The 20,763-nt window shown below is 40.5% G+C and overlaps 1 protein-coding gene across 3 annotated transcripts in view; it reads right to left on the reverse strand.

Moving 5' to 3' along the window:
* The window catches only part of CUBN (cubilin), a 145,526-nt gene that overhangs the window by 79,915 nt on the left and 44,848 nt on the right, over positions 1–20,763 (reverse strand). For all 3 annotated transcript variants that reach the window (XM_027901601.1, XM_027901599.1, XM_027901598.1), the window contains 2 exons: positions 8,992–9,151; positions 595–776 (listed from right to left, as the gene is read on the reverse strand). In XM_027901601.1, coding sequence (XP_027757402.1) covers positions 595–776; positions 8,992–9,151 — 342 coding nt within the window. The remainder of the gene's footprint in view (positions 1–594; positions 777–8,991; positions 9,152–20,763) is intronic.

Here is a 20,763-nt window from a genome sequence, read left to right on the forward strand (position 1 = left end):
GATGTCATACATAACAGGGTCCTCCAGTCTTATGGGGCCCTTACAGTTCAGTACACCCTTAGAGAGGTACCTTTTCTCCTTGTTCCACCACCCTCACATGACTCGGACACTGCCTCTTTTTTTCTGAGTACAAAGATTCTTCACAGTTTTCCTTACTCAGGGTTATAAATATTATCATTTCCTTGGAAGGTCCTACACAAAGTCTCACCTTAGTTATCCACACAGTGATCCATTATCTTCCTTTACATCAGGAAATTGTCTCCATGGCACAGCACGCTACATTTAGTTCTTTGTAAAAGATGGACTTTTTAAGATGATTGAGTTTTTCCAAACAGTTTTGTCTCTCATTAGGAAGTGTATAGTGCCTAGCATCATTATTGATTATGATATACAGACACCAAAGACATAAAAGCAAGAAATAATACGAGCGTTGTGGCTTCTGTGACAATACCTGAGAAACTTAACTAACTACAGTAGGAATGGGAAGTCACAGTAGAATTGTTTGTTCTGTTCCTGCAGTTCTCAGGATTACCTGTTCCAGACAGAAACCCACGTAACTTTTGTATTTTAGAGGAGTAAATCTAATGCTCTTACCTCCAAAACATCATAGTTGCAGTTTGGGTGATATTCAATGTCGAATTCCTGAATGGTGAGTTGAATGCTGCTGCCAGGCGCTGTGTCGATGTACCAGATGCATTCCCTGTTGCTTGGGTATCTGCTGGGGTAGCCAGGGCTGTGAAATGAACCAGAAGGGCCAGAGAGTTCTCCTCCACAGCCTGACAACACAGCAAAGCAGCCTGTCAGCAAGGGGCTCTGGAATAAGGACAGGCAGTAGCACCCATTCCATAGACAAATGTGTATTCTCAGCTGGAGGGCCTGACCTATCACAGGGAACCCAGGAAAAGTATGGCAGGCTGGACCTGTTTGTGCTGCCTGTGCAGTAAGTACTCTGCCTCTTGTTTTGGTGTGTTTCATACCATACCTCAGCATCTGCTTCGACAGCTGAACAAACTGAGACACAGAGCACAAGAAGTGACTTTTTTTTGCATTGGCCTCAAACTTTATCAGTTCTAGAAAGCTGAATCAGATCCATCCTCAGCTCTTACTTAGTTCAACTAATACACAAGTTAAGTCATAATGGGGAGGGCTTCCTATTGTTGTAAAAATGCCATTTCCCACTGCTTTAGAAATCATAAAATTAAAGACATTACAATTTCCCTCATCCTACTGAGATTGATTACAAGCTGCCAAGTCACAGTGGAAAAACTGGCTTTCTGACACTTGGTGGGTGTATTTTTTTTTTTTTAATGTGCAATTGTAAGACAAGCCATGTTTGAAAAGTGATATATTTTTCTTTTCAGAAAAAAAATTACTGCCCTAATATCACTCTCCAGCCCCTTGGATGACTAAGATCTTGCATATTATGAGCTGGATTGGAAAAAAGAAGAAAAAAAAAAAAGGCAGTAAAACAATGGATCAAATGCAGGCCCTGACTTGACAGCACAAAGCAGCTGAGCACCTGAGACTACAGTTTCATCATTGCTTTATGGAAGTGTTGTAAGTGCAGCACTAGCCTCCTGAAGATGCTATTCCTGACTCAGTCCCCAAGTGCAGGCATCAGCAGAGTAGGAAAGCACAGCAGCCCTCCCAGTGTCAGGGAAGACAAATCAGCAACATCCAAGGCAACACTTCACCTTTAGAGAAGCCAATAGGGTGGCTGTGCATCTGTCACATGCAGAAAGTAAGGGAATTATGTGTTTGATCTGGTTTTACAAGTGTGTTGCTCTTCCTTGCAGCAGCATTTTTTTCTTCTGTAAATTACAAGCCCCCAAGTGTTTCATTTAGGCACTATCTTTTGCTTACACAGCTTTTATAAGGTCACTCAAGCTTTGTAAGTAAAGCCCAAACTCCTTCAATCTCTTTGGCTTCATCTCCAAAGGGAAGGTTCTGTCACATGCAAAAAAGCCCCAAAATACTTAATAAAGGCATCTAACAAACCATGAGCTCTGTATGTCCAGAACCTCTGCAGTATGTCAGAAGTGATAAATAGCATCTGTATCAGAACCATTATTTATAGCACATATTTTATAACATTAAACAAATAAACTACCCCTTTGACCTGCTCAACTAATCCACACACATATGCAAAACTCATCTAATCTCCATTAAGTCTCAGAATAATTTGCAAGTTGAACAAGGTATCTTTGGCTGTTGCTCTGCTTAATACTTTTTTTTCCAGAAAGCTATAGATCAAGATCTTTAGTTAAATGCAAATACTTTCCTTAACAGAGATGTCTAAGTACAGGTATGAGGAAGACTCCAGCCATGCCAGCAATGTAACGCTGATCTCTGTCAGTGCATCACCCTGTACTCCCTGGAACAACCACCTTTTAAACAGAAGAGCTCTTACAGTTGAGCAATAGTTAGCTATGACCCGGGAAAATCTTTACATATCTGACTTGGACCTCACAGGTGAATTGGCACAGGCTTAGTTCTTATCCTCTTCCCCATCTTACTGCAGCCTGATGTGGTTTGCCCTGCAGCCACAAAGTTAAATTGTCAAGCTACTGGGTGTCTCAATCTAGGAGCTAAAGAAGCTTTAAAGTGTATTTCAAACCAATCCTGCCTTCAGTCCCCATGGAGAGACATAGAACAAGGTAGTGACTTCCTTCCCTGAGGCATGCCAGCACCGATAAACGGTAAGTCCCTGAAACTTTGATTTCCACGAACATTTCATCAGAGAGATGGAGAGAAAGAAAGCTCAGTGTAACCCACCACCCCTTACTTCCCCAGTGCCATAAGAAGATGGCCTAATTTTTCTCAAAACAAACCAGGTTGTTGAGGTTTTATAAGTGGAGGAAAAGGTGTCAGCGGCAGAGGAGCTTTACAGGGGAACTTCCAGGTGAGTTACTCGCTTTCTTTCCTCTCAGCAGCCGGATTTACACAGCTACTTAGGACAGATTTCAGGAGGGAAAAGCCGCTTTGCCAGCTTGGGAAACAGAATGATTTTTCAACAGACTCGCTGTCTCTGCTCCTGAGGGGGTGGGAACAGGGAGGCAGGGAAGTTTCAGCAGGAGAGAACAAAGCCAATCGCTGTTTATCTCAGCCTGAAGAAAGCTGGGAACATTTTAAAACTAAACAGGCAGTTATGACTCAGCTTCTCCTACCAACAGTTTCCTGACAGCCACAAAAGACATGTTTTTCATTTAAACCCGAAATGGCTCAGATGAGTGGAAAGCTTGTGTGCTGCATTTTGAGGCACAGACCTTTCTTCCTTGTGAATTGCAGGTAGCATTCAGATTACTCACACGCCCTCTCCAGAGAGGTTTATATTTTCTCTCAGCTCAATCAATATTCTCTGGATGAGGTATGTGAAGCACATGAGTAAGAAGATCAAACTGTTTTTAAAGTCCCATTTCTTTTCTTCCAATTACAAATGTTCCCAGAAAAGGCTTTTTGTTAAAATGAAGTGATTCTTCTTAAGTGCTCCAATAAAATGGTGGTAAAGTTTAGGTCTCTGTGATTCATTTCTTATAATGAATGTGTGGAACTCATGTTGCCAATCATTTATTAATTGTTTGCTAACAGATCAGAATTGCTTGAGTTTATGCCTAAGTATTCACTGACAAATAGCTGAAAAAAGAACTCACTGATTTTTGCAAATATGTGAACTTCACATCTGGATTGTTTTGACTTAAGTGCATATGCCAGTAGAAACCTCCACATCAGAGCAGAAGCACAATCTCTGAACCTCTGGCCAGCTGGCAGAAAGTCTTTATATTACGTTTCCTCATATGGATGAGGTAAGAATCAGTTCTGTTGTGCTTTTCTGAAAATATAGATGTTACTGGATTTTAACAAAATATTTACTGAATATTTACTGAAATACTTAGGTGCTCCTACCTTTAAACTCACTTGCTACATTACAACACTAAAATAAGAAAACAAAAGTAATGATAGAATAACTTTCTGAAATGCTTAGAAAAAACTTTGATTCATTACATGAATATAAACCTTCTCCCAACTCTCCCAAAGTTTATATTTGTCTGAAAACATCAGATAAGACTTTGCTTCTATTCAAATAAATGGAACTTGTGCTGTTTATGGCAGCAAAGTAAAAAAATGTGATCTTTGGGGGTACATAAAAATGCAGAAGCAGAACCCATAAATTGCTGTATGACTTCAGCTCTCACTGAAATAATAGTGAAAAATCCCAAACCATTCTGTTCCTAGTGAAACATTCCCAGCCCAGAAATACTTGGTCTTGCTATATGTGGATAGATATGCAGACAGCTGCACTGTGGAAAAGTTTCTTGCAGCTGAACTGCATACGGCATATGCCCAGTTTGTGCCGACCTCGAAGCAGTAATTTGGAAATTTCAGCCCTGCAGTTAAACTGAGAAAAAAAAAAAAGGGGAGATACTTTTTCAGTAGTGTAAAGGTCCTGGAATTCCCTTAAAACAACTTAAAACAACTACCTACTTTGGTGTTAGTTGCTAGGAAATCAGACAACAAACAGAAAGCTTAGGAAACATATATTTGGTGGTTTTGCTTTCCTCTGACTAAAATCTACGTATTCATTGAAGATTGTGCAAGGGATGATTTATAGATCTTTCCATATTACTGCCTGTCTGGTTAGCAGATGGTGTTCATTAACCAAAGAAGAATCCCTATTCTCATAAATAATTATAGCAGAATAGAAATGTAGTAATCTGTGGAAAACTCTTCTATTTGCAAGGTTTTCAAATTTATCCATGGGTGTATTTTAGCCACATGCTAGAAAAATCTCGTCCATAAAGGTTAAAGTGAACTGGCACTGTTCCTGTAAAATCAGAGTTAGGGAAATGAAAGGATTCAGAGTTTTCCAGTTGTGGTGCTCATGGTGAGATCTTTCAGTAAGCATAAACTGACTCTAACTGCAAGGAACATGCAGTATAAACATTTGCCTGAACTACACTAGTACTTGCATGAAGTATAATTTGGATTTGATTCTGAAAAATTTTGCTCTGTTGAGTAGGTTTAGTTATAGAATATTGTCCAACAGATAAAGTGGAATCATTTTTGCAATGAGGGTTTATGCAAGAGAGTAAAAATTTATGTGAGATACTGTTTGGGTTTTTTTCTGTTTTCTAAATAGTTGATCACTTCTGTAGCTTTAATTATCATTTTATCAGTCTCCTGAATTCCAGTATTTTTTCAGTACGTTCCAATCTGAAATCAGTAAGATGGATAATAAAGAAAGATAGACTGCTGGGAGCCAGAAGCATAAATGCTAACTTAGGCATTTGAACAGGAGTTGAATCCCCCAAGATACAGAATCGCCACAGTTCCCATATCAGCTGCCAGTGTTTTCAGTGTTGAAAAAAAAAAAAAAAGCAGCCATATTCCAGGTCTCAGATATTGATTGAATGGTTCAGAAACAAGTATTTTAAGAAAATTCTGGCCCCTATTCTTATAAATTAGTTTGGGAGGAGAGAGAAGAAACAGAGACAAGAAACAGAAGAAGAAATAGAAGAAGAAACAGAAGTTTGTTGTTGAAGAAACAGAAATTAATTCATCCTTAGCTCTCATAGAGAACATGACTATGTTTTTAATAGTCAGACTACAACATAAAAAGCCAGCTCTGAACATGGTAGCACCCACACCTCAAAACAACTGCTCAGGACTTCAAAAGATTACACTCTGTGCATCTTTAGATTTAATGTGACAGAAAGATATTGAAAAGGAATAGTCATTTTTGAAAACTGAACAAATGTGAATTTTTCAAAGGCAACACAAGAAATCAACAACAGATTCATGCTCAGAAAATCTGGGCCTCAGCTCCCTCGTTGATCTGCAGTGTGATATTCTTTTCAGCAATCCTAATGGATGCCTGACAACTGTCAGCAGTGAACGGCTTCAGTATCTTAATCTAACCTCTGTTTCTGTTGTGCCTCTCTAAAGAACTAACAAACTATTTAACATTTTACCTGACACATATACTGAAAACATGAGTCAAAGAGAATGGTGGGTGCAAGTTTTGACTATGCAGAGCAGAAACAATTAAATTTATAAGCTCTACTGACAGCCAAGCAGCCAAGTCAGTGAGCTTCCAATGAAATAGAGATGTATATATATAAATCAGTTGGCTCCAACATGCACATTGCTTAATAAGGTAGGTGACTGCTCTAGGAAATATGTGTCTTCTCAGATAGTGACAGTTGTCACTGGTGTAGTTTTGCAGTAGAGACCTTTGCCCTCTTAGCCTCCTGAATTTTTTTATTTTTTTTTAAGGAAAGTAATTTGATTGGCATTCCATCTTTGCAACATCCAGACTGTTACCAAGAGTTTGTTCTTTCTCAAAGGGCCAGTATGTGCCCACAAATATATTTGCCCATATTAAGCTTCCTAAAATAGAGCAAAAATGGAATAAGCACCTTGCAGATTCAAGCTTTCCTCAAGTGAATAATCCTCTTGAGGCCTTGGCTTACTGATTTAGCCAAATCAACTCCAAATCCACCCTCATTAATAAAAGCCCCTTAGATGAAAAGTGTTATTTCAGAACCACCACCATTTTTAAAATGAATTATTTGCACTACAACTTTCCACCCAAGTTAAAATTATATAGGGCATCTTCAAGCATAAATAACAGCATTGTCCTAAGATCAGTTACTAATTCTGTCTTTGCAAAAACCTAAAGAGTGTGTTTCCTTCAGCACAGGAGATGAAAAGATCAGATGCAAATATTTTAAATCAAAACACTTGAAATTTGTGTCATGTGGCAGGAGGGGTTATTCAAGTCAATCATGAATGAGGTAAACTTTTGGCTTTTTTTGATCACTTTTTAACTGTGAAAAAGGTTCTAGGAAGAGTGTCTGAAGCAAACTGTATCAGGCATATGGTGTGAAATGTAAGTGCTACTCTCTTTACCATCAAAGCTTGTGAATGTCCTTGATACACATTTCATGGATGTTTCACAACTGCCAGTTAAGGGGCACAGGGACAGCCTGAGGAATAGTTCACAGCAGCTTGAACTCTAGAGCACACATTTGTCACTTGAGCAGAAATAAAGCTTTTCTCTCAGCAATACAGGTAAGCCTTGTTATTTTCTTATCAAGTGCGATGTTACCAAACCAGGGTGTAGATTCTCTGAGGGATTTGCCCTCAGGGAAGAATGCTTCACTCTGAAATATCCAACCAAAGGCTGCAACTCCTGATAAGTTCCCCCTGTACCAGGAGACTTTTTCTAGTGATTTTTTTTTTTTTGTGCACTTGAAAGCTCTTCAGAAGGGAGACACAAATATAGCACCCCGACCACAGGGACATATCTAATTTTATCCAGTCTAGGGCAACAGTGTATGCTCAGACAACACAGCCCCCAAGAGTAAGAAGAATAGCCATATTTGTGCATCACACCAATTGAGAAAAAAAAAAAAAAAAAGGAAGTGCTTGCAATGAACAAAAAGCTGACAAGTCTGGTTAGCTCTGAAGGAACTTGCACTTATATTGCAAGCTGTCAGAAGTCACAGCCATGATGTTCAGAACCAGCAACGACATTCCCTAAGAGCCAGCCCTATCTGACCTTACAGATCCTGGTCTGCTGCTTAGACACAGCCTCACATTAGCAGTCTGGGCCCTGTGCAGCATTAGGCTGCAGTTTAGTGTCCAGGAACTAACAGAAGGGCAATGCTGTCTGATGGAGTGGTGAACGTGCCAGTGAAGAAAAGGAGTGCAGAGGGGTGGGAAAGGAGGGAAAGCACAAGAGTGTTTACCATGCAGGCAGATTCTGGAAAGCTTTGAAAGCTTTAGAAAAGCAAGTTAACCCAGCACCATGGCTACTGTATGGAGCTGATGTCATCTGGCTGTGCATAAAAGCCTCCACTTTGTCTTCTTTTGTGCAGTCCCGGAATGACATCACCCCAAAGCACAAGAACGTACCTTTGTGCTGCAGCCCTTCCCCTGCTGGCTCCTGCCACACATCCCACTCCTCCTGCATGTGTCCCTCCTTTACCCAGAAATACTCCTTCATTCACCCCCCCTGAATGCAAGGCACCACTGTCTGGCCAATGAGAGCCCTTTGGGAGCCCACAAGCGCCAGCAGTCTGTGGTAGGCGCAAGGAGCTCCTATTCAAGCAGCTTATAGAATGCCATACACCTCAGCAACCCACAGTGGGGCCTCTGCAGCCCACTTCAGCTGCTTCACAATGCTGTCAAACCTGAATGGTGCGAACTGATTAGACAGACAGGGCAACTGGGGCAATTTAATTATTTTCAAGGTTGGATCTCCTTAGATGGGATGTACAACAGCACACGATTTAATCTTGTTACAGTCTGTTAAATAAGTAAACTGAAAAAAAGAACTGCATTTGTAGCCTCACTATGAAGAAACTGCAAGCACAGTTTGCAGTTGTACAGTTATACAGATTTGTTTATAACTGGCATCGTTTTTTGCCTGTTTAAAGAGGCCTGTGACAATCTTCATGACATGCAAAAACAAGAAAACAAAACCCAAATGGGCCAATGTTATTTCATGCAGATAAGTGGGGTGGGGGGCAGCTGGAAGTGGACATTACCCAAGAAAACAAGTACTGCTAAATAAAATTACAGAGAAGCCTGCACAGAAAACACTAGTCTATGAAAACGTGGAAAACTGAGGGCTGAATGATCCCATCAGAAAGCCCATTAGAAAGTCACTCATGGTTACTCTGAAACAGCACCTATCTTCTGTTCAGTACAGACATTCTGAACATGCTCCTCATTTCTGTTCCTACTCCTGGAAATGAAAGCATATTTCACTAACAGCTCTCAGTGTTCGAGCAGACAAACTTTGGAGGTGTACATGCGCAGAAACATTGATGGGGAAAATACTTAGAGAATTACAAGGAAACTCAATGTTTTTAGAACTGTAATGTGTTATTTCTACTTAGATGGCATAGAATGGCATAAGCTGAGACTCCATTAAACATACAGGGAAGGAAACTTACCCTCCCAGAGGAAACGTGGATAACTTACCATTAACACGCCACAGCATCTGGAAGCCACTTCTGGCATTCAGTCCATCAGAATAAAACTCCACATGAAGGCTAGTCCCTGTAGTGCTCCCTGCCAGTGGAAGAGATTGTCCACAGAAAGTGCCTATCAGGTTCGATTGTACATCAGGCCCATCATACAGCTGAAACGAAACAAAAATATACACCAGTGACCAAAAAGCAGCTCCCCAATTCTTAATGTTTTGTACAGGATTTCAAGGAAAATGCAGTTACACTTCTCACGCTGGCCACCCTTGCACAGTAATATGAGCCTAGGGAGTGTGGAAAGATTTGGATTAAATAATAAACAAATATAACTCCAATATGTCTTTAAACCTTGTTGCACACTGTGTACAGCAGGGAGGTTTTGCTGTTTCTGTTATGGTGTGTATTGGGGGTTGCTGGGGAAGAAGATAAAGGGCAAGTGGCAATGAACTGAAATAGAAAGAAAAAGAGGATGTCACAGGTCTGATTTGCCCATGCCTCTAACTTGCTCAGTGCCTTGGTGACAACTCTGTTTACATCTTCATTTCTCTGAGGCTGTGCCCAGGTGATTTCAGGACTGACTGGTCTTCTGATGGAGAAAATCAAGCAGTCAGCATCACGAGGGCCTCCCAGAGTAGTGGGGACAAATTGAGAACCAAAAGTAAAGTAAATCTTTAAAAGCACAGGGAAACTTCACATGTGTTCACTTATGGTTTCATAATCATGTGCTAGTGTCCTACTTTGGAGGAAAACTGGACTGAGCCGTGCTTCTGAAATTTGATCTACTCTTGTCATATTTTATGTGACAGTATTTTGATAATCAATGTGTTGGCAAATGTAGCCAGCCTGAAAATCTTTCTGTTCCTCAAATACAGATGATAAAGGTTCCAATCCACTCTTAAAATATCACCACTATTTTAAAAAAACCACCCCAAACAAGCAAACAAACAAAACAACAAAGCGCTAGGGAAATATTCCTGTAGTTAAATATTGACATCTGAAGTTAGTCATATACTCACATTTAAATGAAAACACGTAATACAGGTTTTGATGGGGTGATAGTAGGTGCTTAGAGCTTTTAAACATCTTTAAATTTGTTATCTCCAAACAGGTTTAAATTGTCTTTCAAATTCTAGTTTTGTACCTTTTTTCAAATCCAGTAAATCACACTGAGTGTGCATCCATGTTCCTCACCAAATACCACAATGCCCCAGTGTCATTTTTCAGGCATGAGGAGTGTAAATTTTTGAAAAGCTGATAAAATAAGACGTTTCAGCTAAATTGCCTCTGAGTTACAATATCAGATTCCTCGTTGTTGACAAGTTAGGAGTTGCTTTATTATTTCTACCTTGGTTACTATGATTCCTAAAGTTTAGAAAAACATCAACCCTTGTGCTTTATTATCACTTTGCCACAGTTCATCTGATCTGTCTCACAGTGCATATCTTTCTAACATAACCCAGCAAACTACTGGCACAGAAACCATGTCTGAACATTCTCATTGTGAATTTTTGGCATGCTTCCTTCCAGAATTTCAACAAAATCTTTCCTTTGTTCTGAAGCCATCACTGTAAAGTTCTTTCCATGCAAAGAATCAAATCTATGATCTCCAGAAAAACAGCCAAGGTTTATTTATCTTTGCTCTCCATTCAAATCTCTTCTCCAAATATCTTTGGTTCCACTAAGAATTCTCCTACACTCAGCACCCATAGTATGGAAGTATGATATTACAGAAAATATTGATTAACCATACTAGCTACTAATTTTCACACACATTTTCTGGCAGACTCAACATATGGAAACGAGTAATTAAACCCTCAGCTTTTCTGTTCAAGATGTTGGCCTTGCAGAATCTTCAGAAATCTTATTGTTCATTTAAAAGATACTTAGGGCCAAGAAATCTAGTCAAATGCTTTCAAACCCTCAAGCACACAGTCTACTTGAAATGTCTTAAAAAAAAAAAAAATTGGAAGTAGTTCTGCCAGAAGTTAGGGGCAAATTGCAGGAATAACTCTATGGTAATATTCCATGGCCTATTTTATGACTGGTACCCATGAATATAATATAATGAAAGGCTCAAAGCATGATAAGTGTATTGTAACTTGAGAACTATCACCCTATTTGTTATGATTTCTCTTAGTGAAATCAGAAAAAGATTGTAGGTTTCTAATTGCAGACACACTGCTGGTAGTTCTTGCAAAGCCTTGATCAGATGTGTTTGATAATAAATATTAAATTTCATAAAGATTAGAGGCTTATATGCTTGTATGCTTTCCAAACATGAAGTTTGAAGGACCATCTGATGGAGAGGTGAGCTGTCCCATGCCCAGCATTACAGCTATGACCTTTTCCAAGCCAGGCTGAAAGCTTTACACATTCTTTTAAGGCTTAAGTTCAGTAAAGTGAAATCAAGTCAGATCCAATTAAATTTTTTAATAGTATTACTTCCTTTGACAGCTTTGTGGTATATAGTACTCATATTTCTGTGGCTTCAAGCCATGGAAATCTTACACCAGAAAAATATGAATGGTGAAGAATAAATCATTGTGGAGATCATGAATCCGTGCTCTGAATGGAAGCAAAAAAACTATGTTAAGATACATATTCACTATCAGCCATTAACTCTAGAGATTACAAATGAAAAACCATTCTAATGAACTGTGGACTTAATCATACCCAGAAACTTCCAAATTCAAACAAAAAAAAAAAAACCAAGCTTCTTGAGTCTCCTGCAATTTGATTCATCAAGGGAGTATTATTTTTATCTAAGACAGCTAATGCTGCATTTCTATGTAATTTCCTCTGAAAACAGTCTGTCAGTTTTTCGAGACACAAAGAATGGTTACTATGGCAATCCCTTCATGCCGTGCTGCCCTGTGGGGTTGGGTTCAGAGCAGCATTTCGAAGGGAATTTGAGTGCCTGGCCAGCTGTAACTCATTGAGAGAGGCAGAACCACGACTGCTAGAATTACAGCCGGGGTTTTTTTGAGCTGTCGTTCATTTCTAAATGAAGGGAACAGCTGTGTGTTTTCACAGGGCATTTTGAACTTCACAAACTACCTTTTGCTCTCACACAAACACAGGCAAGTGAAACTGAAGCTGAACCCAGTTCTCATGAGCTACAGTTTCCCTCCTGATCTCTGAGATAGTGTTTCTTGGTAAAGTCCTGCTTTGTCAGCTGTGTTATCTTAAACTGCTGCAAATTGAGGCAAGATTCTTCTCCAGGCTATATGAGGCAAGGTACTCCTTAGGACTGTGCAAGGCAACTGGATTTTGAGGCACTCCTGTACCATACTGACTCTAGGAACTGAGTCCTTGCCTCAGTTGAGCTTGCCTCCCTTCCAGCTCCCCATTGGGAAGAAAGTGCTTGCTCCCTTTCTGTGTATATATTTGTTTTGTAATATATTTATTTTTTTAGACCTTTCAGCCTCCACCAGAAAATCCAAGTACTTCATAACAATTTTGGCAGGCAATCGAACAGTCAAAATATGCAAACAGCTGCAGCACATGTTCAGATCCTTGGCCTCCCTGCTTTAGCCAAAGAATTGCCAAGCAGCACTCAGAATGCTCCATTTTATCAGCCTGCACCCCGGCACTGGGACCAGGGGGGGATGCGGTACGTTCAGATGAATTATTAGGCATGGGCTCAATAACTGTTAAGAGAACCTCCTTATCAGGCTGCCTAGGAGCAAGCCTATAGGCTGACACAAAAGAAGAAAGGGGAGGTACCAGCTTTCCAGGGGAAGAATCAAGCTGTGCGACTGTCCTGCAGCGAAGGGGCAGCTGAAAACCATCTGCTATACATTAGAGTGGGGCTGGGAAAGCAGGACTAGCCAAGGCTGCAGGAAGGGTTCAGCTTGGGTAGCTCTCCCAGGGGAGACACCATGGTCACCAGTATGACATTTTCGCTGTCTGACTCTTCAGCCTGGAAATATGTTGCTGACACGAAGAATGATGCTCTGGAGGCCACAGCTGTTCACCCCTCTTTGGAGGGGCAAAGCAAAGCGGCATGACCTGTGTCACAGAAAAGCTCATTACCAGAACTGGAGGAAGGGGTCAAGAACTGAGCTCACTGGAAAATGGAGGTTTTGCTGCATGGGAGAAATAAAGACCTCAAACAAATGGGAAAAATAAACTTTAAATGTGTTCTATTTGGGCATACTTGAAGCAGGGACATTTTTCTACCTGAGCACCTTGTCAAGCTTATTCCTTTTCACAAAGTAAGCCTTCCAGAAAGGTAGTGAGACTCCATCTGTTCAGTTTTCCTGGCAGAAAACTGAGGGAGTTTTAGGGCAAAATGTCATCTTTCTGTTGAAGAACTTTATTTCTATGAAAAGGCATGGGTTTTTTTTTCATCAGGAAAAACATTACAAAGGAAAAACCCATGGCTAATCTGCTCTGGAAAAAAATTGCTTACATATACTAGTTAGTCATAACACATAGTCTCGATCCAGAGATTATGGAGTCTTCAAAGTCAAACTTTCAGTTTCACATGAGGTGAAAATCCATCCTATGAATACTGACAGTTCTCACTTTTTTGTATTGTTAATAATACTGTTATTATTAACAAGATGTCAAGAATTTATTATATTATATTAATAATTGTCTCAATTCGAGACTGTTTGCAATCAGAAAGTCTTTTTACAGGGGCCAGCGGCAACAGTTCTGGGCTGTATTTGCAGAACTCATGAAAGGAGGCTGTGCCTTGGATCAGACCAGCAGAGCTGCAAGTGTCCCACCCATGGCCAGAGCTTCCAGGACAGTCTCAAAGAGCTTTTCTGACACACACAAGTATCCCTTTCCTCTTTGAAGTGGGAAACCTGATATGGGATTGTTTGGATCTAAATACCAGACTCGGTGATTACAAGTTTCTGAGTAACTCTTCCTGAAAGGAAATGAAAGAAGAGACAATTTTGGAAAGGAAGTTTTGATGGCATTACAACAGGTATGTTACCAGAAAACAAAATGAAGCAAAAGCTATATAACATAATCATCATCCAAGTAACAGAACGCACTCTAAAGATAGATCACCATTAATTGTTAAAACAAGAACAACAAAACCAAAACCAACAATTTCCAAGCAACATGTTTCCTTTCCAGAAGAGCTAGAGAGCAAACTTAAGAACCTGCAGGTCTGCCAGCCAGAGGAAAAAAATAAACTAAAGCTCCAGAATGTGGCCCACTGTGCTGAGCACCACAGCAACATCATCTCATAGAAACAAAGGCAGCTTAAGACTTTGAGGGGCTTACTGCATGGAGCTTTGATTCTTCTGAACAAACGGGAAAACAAAATAAGGTTATGTTTGTGCTCGCATGTTGAGAAGTGTTTGCAATTGCCACTAGAAAAAAAGCCCTCCTTAAGAACACATTCTAATTAATACGTTAATATCATTATTTAAATATGTTTATGCCCTAGATAACCTTTGATAAATATCCTTGCTCTGACCACTGGAGGCAACTTTCTTGTCTCCACACAAAGACACACTCACTAATTAACCACTTTATTCTATAGAACAATGGAGTTTAACATTTTACATCACTAGACATGTAGGCACAGTAGTTAATATTGCTGGGATTTATCTAACATATGAAAATGTACAAATGTCTAGTTTTTTAATAGTAAGAGTTTTACCTGAGTCTATGTTTTATCTCATAACCTCAGCCGGAATAACTCAGAGCCCTTTGAAAGTTTCAAACTAAGTTAAATTCCAAATTAGACTGCAGTATTTTTTTTAATAATTTTTCACCTCTTACTTCACCACTTACTACGTTCTCAAAGAAAACAAGGGTTTTTAACTACAGTCACATCGGCTTATTCTTGTCTTTCTGGGAAGGTTTATTTTGCAAATTATATAAACCCAGTGTTTAGCAATGAATAAATTATAAGAATGTAAGAATTGCAGGGCATATCTTTGGATTAAATTTAAAAAGTGTTTTAGGTATAGGAGTAGGAAACAACTGCTGTTTAAGAAAGGAATGCAGAGGATACTTCCACCTAGTTGGTCAACCCTAAAACCTGCACTCAGAATCTTATTTGTTCAGCATGGTATTTTAAATCCCCAAGCCTGTATCAAGAGAGCACCTCCACCTAATCCCCATGCTGACATGGACAGAATCCAAATGGGTCCCTGAAGTGTCTCTGCAGCCTTTGCTGACCAAGGCACCGCCTGGGGATCTGTGCCTTTGTAGCTGTGGGATCACATATGCCCGGTGATGAGGCTGTGGCTATTTTGGTAGTGCACCTGCTTTTCTCAAAGCCCCAGAAATTGAGGCGGTTCCTCTGCAGTGAGAATCCACTCAGGGTGGACAAAGCAGGACTGCTTTTGAGCTTGGGACAATAATATTTCCAAAGTTAATCTTTAGCATAAAGTTGCTATTGTGGGAAAAGAGACGGGGGTGTGCCTAGGGACACGGTTCTGAAAAGCCCAGGGTGATCTGAGCAGTTTGCAGCCCTGCCGACTCCAACGCAGGGCTGAGTGCTGCTCCTCCGGTGCTTTGCCAGCCCAGATGAACTGAACTGACACTATCAGAGGCCCAAAAGGGCAGGACTGTCTCTGGGAATCCCCCCTCCCTTTAAGAAAATTTGCATGATGCATAACTATGGCAACTAAGGAGAATTGCAGCTGGTCTCAAATGAAGACAGGACAAAAGGGAAATATCCCTGCCACTTAGGCTTTCAGGCTTGCTCATGGGAACAATTCCATGGGGGGGAAGGAGGAGGGCAGACACAAAGCCTTCCTAAAAGTCCAGTGTGGTTTTCTCTGAGCTGTCTGGGAGCTTCCCTCTGATGAGGGGAAGCTTTGACTAATGCAGAGGGGGTTTCTCCTGCCACCATGTAATTTTGTATTGCAATGCCTGTACTGGATGGGATACACAGTCTCACAGATGTTGGCCAGGCTTTCCAGCAAAATTTGGAATACAGAAGAAGAACAGAGGAAAGAAGAATCCAGTTGCAACTAGATGAGTCCTAAATGCTCTGTTTCCAACAAGGGGCATGCACACTACCATCATATGGTGATATTTCACAGTCACTTCATTGTACAATGGTTTTTTCTGAAGGAGCAGGCAAAGTCACATTGCTCTGAGCTGGCAGAGTGTGGAAAACACCAAGTCCATGAAGGTCTGACTCATTTTTTGAGTCCAAGAGTGGAGTCTGTGCTGGCTTCACTCGTGCTTCTTGTCAGCTGAGGTTTCTGTAGGCACCATGGAATTCTTTCATCACTATAAATTTAGCTGTCTTGAGGGGTGGGGGTGGTTTATGTGTGTTTGTAATTTTGCTTCTACACAACCTTTCAAACAGCAAAGCCAAAGTCTACTTTGATTCTGGCAATGCAGGCAAGTAGGAGAACAAAAATCTAAGCCCTGAGCCAGTCTCCTTTAGGGTGGGCAGCTTTTTGGCCTGACACTCTGCTTTTGAGTATCCAGATGTATCACTGAAAATCAGTGCATGGGCTAAGATTTCGTTGTGTACCAATGGTAAGGTCTGCCAGAGAAACCTGGGGAGAACTGTCACTTTTATCTTTACAGCCTTACACTGAAGGAGTTTTTGTGAAAGTCCATAACCCACTGAAGGAATTCAGGGATGGGCTGGCATGCTGCCAGCTTGCATGGTAATACTAATAGATACCACTGCAGTCTGGCCAGCAGGCTGTAATTTGATGTCTGTGTGCAGAACCTGGATGGGTATATTTCATATATCATCTGCATCCCCAGGGTGATGTACCACCGGTGACATTTTGTAAATCAATGCACAGCCAAAAGCAAAGCCATTGTCTGTGCTTGGAGAGTTCCTGCAGCACTTTAAAAAGACACACCCATAAATAAAATGTAATAATGCTAATCTCCTAATATGGTTTAAGCATATTTACTAATTACAAGAGGGAGTAATACTAGAAACAGTGTAAAATATTTTTATGTTAAGCTAATTAAAAAAAAAAAGTATGACCAGATGAGTGTGAGCAACAATTATCTAATGCAGTATTCCCAGATGGAGAAAAAGGATATTATAGCACATCCCTGGAATGCTACTGTGGTTTAAAAAAAAAAAAAAAAAGGGGACATCCTGTTACCACCAGAAGGAAATGAAACCATTTTCAGGAGCAGATGCCATATTAATTCCTGTATTCATCTGATAATATTCCACATGTAAGTGTGCAATGGTATTTTAACCACTCTGAGCCTCACTGCTGAAAGAGTCTGGAGTGCTTACGTACACTGACAGTAAGCAAGCAAGGAAGTGCTTTAATCCAAAGAGGAATTCTGTCCTGCCCTGCAGCAGAAGAAAGGCATTTGTTATTATCAGGCCACTCTTTTTCCCATATGTACTTTTGCATTAACCCAGTGATAATTCCATCTTTGACACTAGATCAAAAGTGCATAGACCAAAGGGGTGAAACTCAGAGAGCTCTGAAACTTGTCTTGCTTCATGACAAGTTTGCTATCTGCTTATCAGGCTGGTGGCATCTTGCAAAAGGCTGGGCAAGGTCTTTCCTGTAGACCTTTCCTATTAAAAGCAGAGACTAAATGGACTGGACTTCAAGGGATGGTTGTACTTTCTGAGAAGAAGAACAGAGAGTCAGATCGTCATTGAAGGAGAGAAAGATTAGTGGTTTTCAAATAATATTTTTCTTGGATAAGAAAGGAGTAAATTTCCATTCTACCGCAAGACTGATCTTCAGAACAATAACATGACATTCTCCTTACTTATAAAAGAGCTTTGCTTCCATAGAGATTATGTTTTATCATGCAGAAGAAGAAGGTAATTCTTCATTAAAGATGGGGAATTAAACACATGCTTGTTCAGCTAATAACCTGATAAATGTAGAGGAAAGAATGACATTTCTATGTCATTGTCTGCAATATCTCACTGGTTACAGCCTGATGAGTCCTCTAGAAAGACTACTATTAGGTCATTTAGCCAAGCCACAGCATGCAATATAATTTAAAGACCATCCAATCTAATTACAGTTAGTGAAGCATCACTAGGAACCAGTCTGCTATTTGGTATGTCTTATATCTTATCATTGCCACTTCTGTATATGTCTTTATCAGAAGCAATTAATCTCATATTCTTGAAACTTTGCTGTAAAACTCCTTCCAAAATGTCACACTTCCTATGAGCAATGAGCCAGCATCCTCTGACAGGCCAAGAAACACTGCACATTGCTCATTTGTTGAGAAAGTGCTTATATGAGGTTCATGCTATAGACTGACATTATAAAGAACTGCAGCTTTGACTCCTTCCCACACTTCCCCTTCTCAATTTCTGGCAATTAAGCATGGGGGCAGAAAATTGCCATGAAATCAGAAGAGCAGGGCTTTTTCCTTCCTACTTGAACACAGTATAAATAGTAGTAGATACTAAAGTGGTGGAGATGCAGGCCCTGCCCAGATCAGAGTGAGTCAAAGCCCATAAACATTTCCCGTGCAGAGGGATTGCTGCTTACCATGAGTAACACGAGCCAGCTGGTGGAACAGTGGCCTGGCTGACAAGAAGCATCCCATGATCAAAGGAGAAAAGGAAATACATAACACAATACACAGCTGACTTCTCATTGTACAGCTGTGACTGCATTTCAGTCTGGGACAGCCACACGTTGCACTTGTACTTACTCATACTCTCTGGACATGTGACTGTATTTTTCCTTGTCCTGTATGGGAAACAGTTATTTGCTCTACAGGATGACAACGACTTTGGTAACTGACAATCACTAGGAATACTCCTGTGTAGAAACTTTTGGTGTTGTCATCACTCTACATATTCAATTTCTGGCTCATATGTGGACTAAGCCAGGGAGCAAATAGCAAATTAACATATTCTGTGTATATCAGATTGAATTAGTCACAAGGCAAAATTTTCTTCTTATATACTACATGTAGGTTTGGGTCAGAGTGTAAGCCGTAATTAAACACGAAGCTGAAGAACAGGCCCTTTTCCAGTATGGAGACTGAGACCAAAACCACAGTGTCCCTCAGGCCAGGTCCAGCAGTACTCAACAACATAGATTGCTCAGTCTAGCTGTCCCCACCCCATGAGTTTCTCCTTCAGATATTCAGAAATATTTCAAAACAATCAGAGCGTTATTTTGAGATATTTGCAATATCATAAAAATATGTCTACATGAATTAAATCTGTTTCTTGTACTAACTTTTTAAAGTGGCTCTGCTATTTTTTTTTTTTTTGCAATTGCCATTTCTTGATTGTAATCTGCTAAGGCAGGTAATGTCCCTGCCATAAGACCTCTGCAACATTTAACCTTGTCCTTTTCCATCCCATACAACCCTCCCTTACTCCTTCTACCACTACAATTGTGATCATTACCTAATCCAACCTGAAAACTAACTCTTGTCCTGCCTATCCCCAGCCTCCCAGCAAGTAGCAGCAAATATCGTCACCAAGCCTGCCATCTGCTAGCTGCCACGGTGCACCATGCTGCTACTGTCAGAGCTGCCACACAGCTAAGAAGACAAATAGGGTGTTGCTGCCTGCTGCAAGTGGCTGAGGTGGCAGAGCTGATGCCACCAAACGCAAAAGGAGATGAGAAAAAGGACACCTAAAAGCTGCCAGGGAAAAGAGCACTTGGATCAGTGCCAGTGGGCACTCTGGATTGTGAGTGCAGCTACATGGAAACTGTCTGAGCAGCAGCTTCCCCTTTCCTTCAAGAAAATGGTGAATGGCTCTGGCATATGATCCATGTATCACCCACTTAGACTACAGTGAGCAGGATTATAATTCTATTATACTGAGCCAGACCACTGGATCTCTCCCCTCTTAGGCCTCTTTGCAATAAAGGAATCTCAAAACTAGCATGTGTCAGAAAAGTAATCTACTTTAGCTGAACAGCTATGAAGTTTCTTTTAAATAACCTTTTTTCCAATTTGCAGTGGTGTCAGACTCCATGTGGATTTCAATCAGAAAAGTCCCAAGTATCTGCAGTCTGCTTAGAAAGTGAACTGTACACTTGTTCCAGATGACTCCTCCTTTCCCTTACACCACAGAGCACTCCCAGCCTCGACAATATGCTCCCCTTTCGCAAGAGGCAGGGTGGGAGCAAATAGTGTTCAGTTCCCTGGCTGGTTCAACCTTGTTCTCCTTTTTACACTATGGCACATATTTGTACAGCATGCAACAACCAAATGAGAACATCTTTTCCAAGTGGTATTTCTTAATGGCATTTGGAGAAAGATTTGTAAGTAATGTCACAGGACTGACAAATTAAAGCCTCCTTAACACACTTCCATGATTCTCTTTTCCCTTGTATTTCCCTTTTTAAACCTCTTTCAGTCTGTATTTTCTTTGATTGAAAGCACTGAAAAGTTGTTAAAACAAAGAGTGCTCCCTGTCTCCTCACTCCCTCAGATATGTTTTATTTCTGTTCTTTTAAGTGCTTTGGATCAGGTTCCTTGCCTCTGGCATTATTCCTCCAGCCCTGACTTACATCTAGAATAGTGTCTTCTGGCAAGTTTCTTACTCCTCACTGGCTGGCTACTGTGTGCAAGGCTCCTGCTTTTCATGGGTCAAGGGCTCAGGCACCTTGAGACTAGCACTGGCTCCAATGTTTCTTTTTCAGCCTCCTCACAAAAACAAAGCAGGGTTTAATAGCTAGTTCTCAGTATAGTGCTCCCTTATTTATTTTCTTGACATGTCTGTTCTGTCTTACCATTCCTGGCCACAAAGAGAAGAAAGCTGGAAGAACATCACTTTTGCCAGTTTATTACCAATTCTGAGCTGTGAAAGCTGCCCTAGTAGGGAGGTAGAGGGAACAAGGGA

Source organism: Empidonax traillii, unplaced genomic scaffold (genome assembly GCF_003031625.1).
Source record: "Empidonax traillii isolate 1590-97213 ecotype Southwest subspecies unplaced genomic scaffold, ASM303162v1 scaffold801:size538433, whole genome shotgun sequence".
Taxonomy (NCBI): Eukaryota; Metazoa; Chordata; class Aves; order Passeriformes; family Tyrannidae; genus Empidonax; species Empidonax traillii.